This window comes from Paralichthys olivaceus, chromosome 20 (assembly GCF_024713975.1).
Source record: "Paralichthys olivaceus isolate ysfri-2021 chromosome 20, ASM2471397v2, whole genome shotgun sequence".
Lineage (NCBI taxonomy): Eukaryota > Metazoa > Chordata > Actinopteri > Pleuronectiformes > Paralichthyidae > Paralichthys > Paralichthys olivaceus.
Window position 1 is genome coordinate 7,243,058 of NC_091112.1, and position 6,901 is coordinate 7,249,958.

At 42.6% G+C, this 6,901-nt stretch overlaps 1 protein-coding gene across 1 annotated transcript; it reads left to right on the plus strand.

Moving 5' to 3' along the window:
• Positions 1-105: 105 nt before the first annotated feature.
• On the plus strand, positions 106-2,346 carry rplp1 (ribosomal protein lateral stalk subunit P1). The gene is made up of 4 exons (XM_020101908.2): positions 106-347; positions 1,427-1,501; positions 2,004-2,115; positions 2,220-2,346. Exons 1-4 carry the CDS (start codon positions 276-278, stop codon positions 2,300-2,302), a joined length of 342 nt encoding a protein of 113 aa, XP_019957467.1. The 5' UTR covers positions 106-275; the 3' UTR covers positions 2,303-2,346.
• Positions 2,347-6,901: the final 4,555 nt, after the last annotated feature.

The following is a 6,901-nucleotide window of genomic DNA, read 5'->3' on the forward strand; positions in this document are numbered from 1 at the left end:
AACTATATTAGGAATCTTAATCCTTAATCTTAATCTATATTAAACATTCTATAGACCACGTCGATCACTGTGTGCGTGCTGACGTCAGAGCCACGCAGCCCTGACGCAGAGTATATAAACGCAGCTCCCGCCCTCTGCTCCTCCCTTTCCGCTGCAGGAAGTCAACGTGCCTGAAGGTGCTCGGTTCTTCATCTGAAGCTAAGGCCCACAATCCGGCGACTAGCACCGCTAAATTTAGGCATCCGACCCCGCACACACCAAACCCAACATCTAAAATGGCCTCCGTGTCCGAGCTCGCCTGCATTTACTCCGCGCTCATCCTCCACGACGATGAAGTCACCGTCACCGTAAGTGTCCCCCGGTTCCTCCCGCACAGCCCCGGCTACGTGTCTGTGTTCGGCCCCGCGGGCCCCGTGCTGGTGGTGAACGCTTCTTAAGTCAGAAGTGAGACCGTAACAATTCTGGTTTTTTTTAGTAAAACTGTTAAAATGTGACTTGAAGTGAACCGGTGTCCGTAAACTGTCAGTTCCGGCCAAAATGGCGGCATGCTAGATGCTAACGTCAGGCTACGTCTGTGTGTCAGGAGCTCGTGTCTGTTTCATTGTAAATCGTTAACTCGCTGTTTCTCAGCTCGTGTTAAACTAAACTAATAGTTAAAGCTGTTTATATTCCGTCAATCATGGCAGGTGCTAGGAAATGCTAATGCTAATCCTCCATCAGAACACTGAGCTTTTATCATCAGGAGTGTAACTGTGCTGACTTCACGGTTTTAACAGTTGTTAGAGAACTTAATTACTTCAGATCAACTGGTTCATCCATGTTTGAGTTGTGATGTTGATACACGTGGGCGCTGCTCCACTTCCCACAGAGCTGCCGCTGCATATATTACACATGAGCATCCAGTCCACGTGTGTGATCACGACTGAGGCAGCATCAGCTCTTCATTCTGTCAGACAGCGACATGTCAGTGTGTTCCTAAACCCTGAATATTTATTTTACAACAGAGGAAATGAGGTCAACCTACACAGAGTGAGTTGGAAGCATTACAAGTTTCAGATAGTATTTACTTTTAGGTATTTTTTGCCAGTAGTTTTTAATTGATGATAGAAGTTTAGTTGATGATTGTTTTAATAATCCAGGTCAGTATGTCTTCATCTGATGTCGAGCTGTCAGGTTTCATAGACACGAACACGAACTGACTGATCCACGATGAATGTGATCAGTAGTTGCGGCAGTTTTCTGTGACACGTCAAAGTCAATTCATAGTCACCATCAATAGGGAGATAAACATGAAGCTGGACTATAAGACTTGGCTCACCACCAGCTTGTGATGTATTGAATGCTTTTTATTTATATCAGTACAAGAAGTAACTATATGTATGAATTGAAATGATTTTTGTTGTGACCACTTGTCTTGTGTCTGCAGGAGGACAAGCTCAACGCTCTGATCAAGGCTGCAGGAGTCACTGTGGAGCCCTTCTGGCCAAGTCTCTTTGCCAAGGTGAGGGATGGACCCAACACTCATGTGAAGTGCTGCTGTATCATGACATGAACAGGTTGATTACACCTGATGATAGTTTAAACCTGGGGGGGTTTTCAGAGAAATTCTTAGACAGCTGTGGTACACAGTAGAAACGAGACACCTGTCCACAGGACAGAAGTGATGTGATTACGTCCCAAAGAGTCTGTCAATGCTTAATGTATTATTGCAGGAGGGAAGGACAAAACACAAACCTCTGTTCTGACTGAATTTCCCTGTATTAGGCTACATTTACAACCTGTTATGTGAGTCACCACTTTAAGTCAAGAGAGGAGTGAACACAAGGTGTAGTTTTACATCCACAGTTAAGGAGATAAAAATGAAACATAAGTATTATGTATGAAATGATAGAAAATATTCTGCTGTGTCTTTTATCTGCTGTCATGCTCCTTCTGCATCACTCACAAGACCATTGACAGGAGATCTAACATGACACTGACCTGTGATTGTTTCCATGTCTCAGGCTCTGTCCAGCATTGACATCGGCAGCCTGATCTGCAACGTTGGAGCCGGAGGTGCCGCCCCCGCCGGAGCCCCAGCTGCTGGAGCTCCTGCCGCCGCTGGAGAAGCCCCAGGTAACGAGACAATAGGATTTGTAATCTAGTTAAGTTTTCAGTTAGCATGTGTAAGCTAAATATTGAATGGTTTTAAACATAAATCATCTTCTTTGCCCCTGCAGCTAAGGAGGAGGAGAAGAAAGAGGAGAAGAAGGAAGAGTCCGAGGAGTCCGATGACGACATGGGCTTCGGTCTCTTTGACTAAACAGTTTTTGTAACAAAACACAATAAAAGTACAAAAACTGAAAACTGACTTGTCTGACTCTTAATGTTCTGTGATTGTGTGGTGAAGACAAAGCATCACTTTGTTGCTTTGAAGAAATTTAAATTTGACATGTTTTTGTTTTTAACGGGCACATTAAGTCCCTGAAGTGATTTTTTTTTTTGTGGTTGTGGGGCTTTGACTGGGGAGAACAGAGACAATGGAAAACACTAGAGGGACACCCAGTAGAGCTGCACCACCACTAATGAAACAATATCATAATTGTTGACATGATGTAGATGTGGGTAAAGGGTTTGTTCACTTTACAGACACTAGTTTTGGTCAATTTATTGCCACCACTTAATTTGTAATACAATAGTTAGTTTCCTGCATACGATTCTTGCCTCGGTGGTTGTTTTGCATTGAGTTTGACCTTTGTCTTAATTGAGGACAAATAGCAAGTCCTCTCACCCTCTCACTCATCTGCCCCAGTCAAAAGAATGGTAACAGATCCAGGGCCTGTTTATTATGAAGCCTATTGTCTTTGTATACAGAAACTTTCATAAAAATAATAGGAATGTTTTCATGAATTTACATCCATTAAGATTACTTGTTATAAATTTCTCTCGCAGGGACATTTGCAGAGGTTGTGTGTGAAACAGAAGTAGGATACAACGTGGGGTGAAATGGTTTAATAGCTAACTAAGTTTTTCCTCACATAACATCAGGGCAGCACATCTATATTATCAAAGTGATTTCTTTGCTCTACTTTAGAAACATCCCTTCACCTGTGTTTTCCAGAAGAGTCACGGGGACATTTCACCGGCTACTTTTTGTCCCTAAATGACATCAAGCCCACTTTAATCTTGTCTCATTGCTGAGCTGGAGGTCAGCGGCCCCTGTGCGAGCTCAGGCCTCTGACCTCCCTCTTGATGGAGTCCTTGCAGCTCCCTGTGTTTTCTTATCTTAGATGTATCACTGTCTTGCTCCTTGACCCATCGCAGTCGGCACACGGACAGAGCGAAGCGTCCACCTGCTCCAACGCGGCCCTGCAATTTGTCCGAGCGGTTTGTCTGCGACCCCCGGTGACTCTGCCATCAGGACCGTGCACGTGGAACATACAGCAGTGAATTGAGCGACCATCATTCTGGAAGTGCTCTGTGGGCAAATTTCCCAGCTGAACGTCCCTCCATAAATCTGCCGCAGGATATTATTACCACTTCCTGTACCAGCCGTGACCCCACCTGTCTCTGCCGTGTCACTGAAGCTGACACCACTTCCTCTGCACAATTGACTGTGTGCATAGATTTGACGACAGGCCTCATCAGCAGGAACATGAAGGACAGTGTCGTGTGTCGATTGGCAGCTGAAAGTCAGAGGACATCGACATGAATCAGTCTGTTTATGTTTGCTTTAAAACATTTGAATATATTTAAATAGAAGTGTGAATGATCTGCTGCATGTACTTGATAGAAAGGATCTCAGATCGTTTCCTGAAGTATGAGACTTATGTGTAATTTAGAGGTGATGATCACACTTTTTATTCCAATACATTCCAATTTGGTAAATTTGTATTCGTCATTATTAATTCTCTCCACCAGATAGACTTGTCAGGACGTGCACCCAAAAATGCAGCACACATATCGCATAGATGTGCCTTGAGATAATGTAAATTATGAATTGGCGCTATATAAATAAAATTGAAAAATTGAATGTATGTTCAAGTGTTATCTGATGCTATGAATCCAAATGGCGTGAAATGCACAAGATGGCTGCACCCTTATCCAGGATGTTTTGGCTTCATCTTTACTCAGCAGGGGAGGAGACGTCTTTAAAAACAGTCTATGTTTGTGACCAATTACAAACCGCTTGAGGCCCTTTGTCAATATTCTTTAACTTCTGGATTTCTTCTTCGTATTTGTTCTTTTACAAGTATTTCTGCTCCTTTATCGAGGGGATCATTCATGTTCTCATTTATTATTCTGTCTAGTATTGTGAGTTTATTATTTAATCCGTTATTAGAAAGATTGAAAGTATAATAAAAAAGGCTGCCGGAGGAAAAAGAGGTCTGCATTACAATCAAGCTTCCCAAAGTAATGAAATAGTGAGTGTGTTTCTGAACCTTTGGGCGGAACAGTACGTCCAGACCAGCACAGAGGAGAGAAATGTAAAGAAAAAAACTGGCACGGTTTTAAATATATGACCAAGAGAAGGGCAGAACTTTCCCCTGATGCGTTCCACGTCCATTTACTTGTCAGAAGTGATTTAAGGGCTTCAGCCTATATCCTGCACCAGTGATGTGCTCGTTCTCTTCCCTCAGGAAACCAGACTCTCATACATTAGCTAGATTGCAGAGTTTCTGCTCCCCTGTGTTTCAGAAAGTGGGCACAGCTCCCCAGGCAACTTCATTTAACTGTTCCTCAGCCCCAGTTTGAGAGAAAAGGTGACCGGACTTTCTGCTTCCTGGGCATCAGACCTCCGAAGCACCCGGCCGGGGGAATTTTCTACAACTTCTCTTCTCACTTTTATTCATGAAAGGTCATTTGTTAGTGTCACGTTCTGCTTTAATGCTCTGTTTTATCCATTTCAGTTAATGCAGTGGTGGAAGTACATTTAATCAAATGCTGCACCAACGTATTTCAGTTTTCTGTAATATTATACTGCAAATATACATTTCAGAGAGAAATATAGTACTTTGAAATCCATTACATCCATTACTTTACAGATGGATACTAGGACAAAACATGTAATCACTTTACTCCAACACTAATATAAAGTAATTCAAGTTAGCATTATATCATCCCTTTTTTAAATTTAGCTGAAAAACAATTGCATGTTTTACAGTGAATTGCTCATTTAACCTTATTTAAAATGATGTGCATTTTATTGGGGGGTATGAGATGATTTGCAGAGCTTGATTAAAATGTATTAATTTACAGATTTTATTTTGAGTGTGTGTATAAAGTCAATTTACAGTGCAGCAATGTTTTCATCTCAGAATCAGACCTTATGTTTCTACAGTGTTTTCAGTTTAGCCTGAACATTATCATGGATTTCTTGTTATAACCTTGGTCGCAGTAGTGAAACTTTTCACCTCTCAGTGGCGCAACAGCTCCATCTTCAAGAATCCGTTGGCATGACTTCTGTCATTTACCATTCGGAGCCCGCACCCGTCTCTCTCTCTCTCTCTCTCTTCCTCAGCTTCTGTCTGTCAGTCTCTGTCCTTCCTCGATACTCTGTGATGATCCATAATCACCACTCCATGTGTCTCCATCAACATCCATCACTCTTTATGGAGTTTCACAGTCAGGGGCTCGGAGCAGAGAGATGGAGAGAGAGAGGAGGAGACAGCCTTCCACTCAGGGGCAGGGAGAAGGCTACTCAGCAGTCTATTTCCAAATGACCTCCCAGATACAGAGAACGTGTAACGCTGTGCACACGTTTCCAGTCCTGGGATACACTGCAGACCTTTTGCTCTCCAGCTGGGGAAGCCTCGCCGATTCGCTCATTTCATTTGAATAAATTGCCTCCTCGGTTTTTACCGATCGTTCCAGAGATCAATCATCAGAAATACAGATGAGATTCAGTTATTTCATCCAGATGAAGAGACTTGGTAACGTCCTGAAACATGGACAAAGCAAAGAGGAAACACGAGTAATACAAAGTGTCACCAATCATTTAACAACCAGGCCCATCAAAGAGGTCAACACTATATCACTATATAATCAATATAACAACTAATCGAATGAGGCGTTAAGTGAACAAACAGACATAATGAGATGGAGCATATAAACTCAACCCCCCCATGATATGGAAGCGCATGGTTCAGCCCAAACAGCTGACCTCGGCCTATAAGGGTCTTCAACCATGCTGCTTTTGACTGAACCAGGAAGTGACCTGCCCCATGATCCCAGGTAATTCAAACACAAAGAAAGAAACTAAACCTTATCACCAAGAGCTCTCGAATCTCGAGATGTCGGCGTCTCCTACGTATTTTTCATCCTGAGATATTTATGTTGTGATGTTTTTTTTCAGTCTGCTCGGAGTTCGACAGTGATGATATGAAGATCAGTTTGTTCTGGATATAGAGTGGATACCTGATGGGCTGTGCTGGTTTTGGACAAAATTTAAATGATATTCTAGTTCTGTTCTGTTGGGAGGGTTATTTACTTGATTTGTGTCATGTGTCAGTTCGGATTTGTTTTCTCTCAGGCTTTGAAGGGTTCAGACAGGAAATTGCGGTCTCTTGTTCTGAAGCCTCTTAATGGCTGCACCGCTGATCAATTTTAAAACGTATTTTGCCCTTTAGGCATTAAATACTTGATGCTTACCCACAAAAGCTGTGAATCCCCTCAATTAAATCCCAGCCTCATTTTAAATATGGGCTGAATCTCATCTGAAACACTTTGCCCCCAAAGTGTAAAGATCATTAATTGTTAAACATGGAGGTGACAATGCTTTCTCTCTGCTTATTAGCCAAAGCCTGCATCATTCTGTACAGGATTCAGGGGAAGTGAACAGAGTCTTCTGACAAGATACAGAGTGTGCCGCCAGGTGCACAGGTGCATTCAGGTACTTTTGTGACACACACTGTAGAGATAA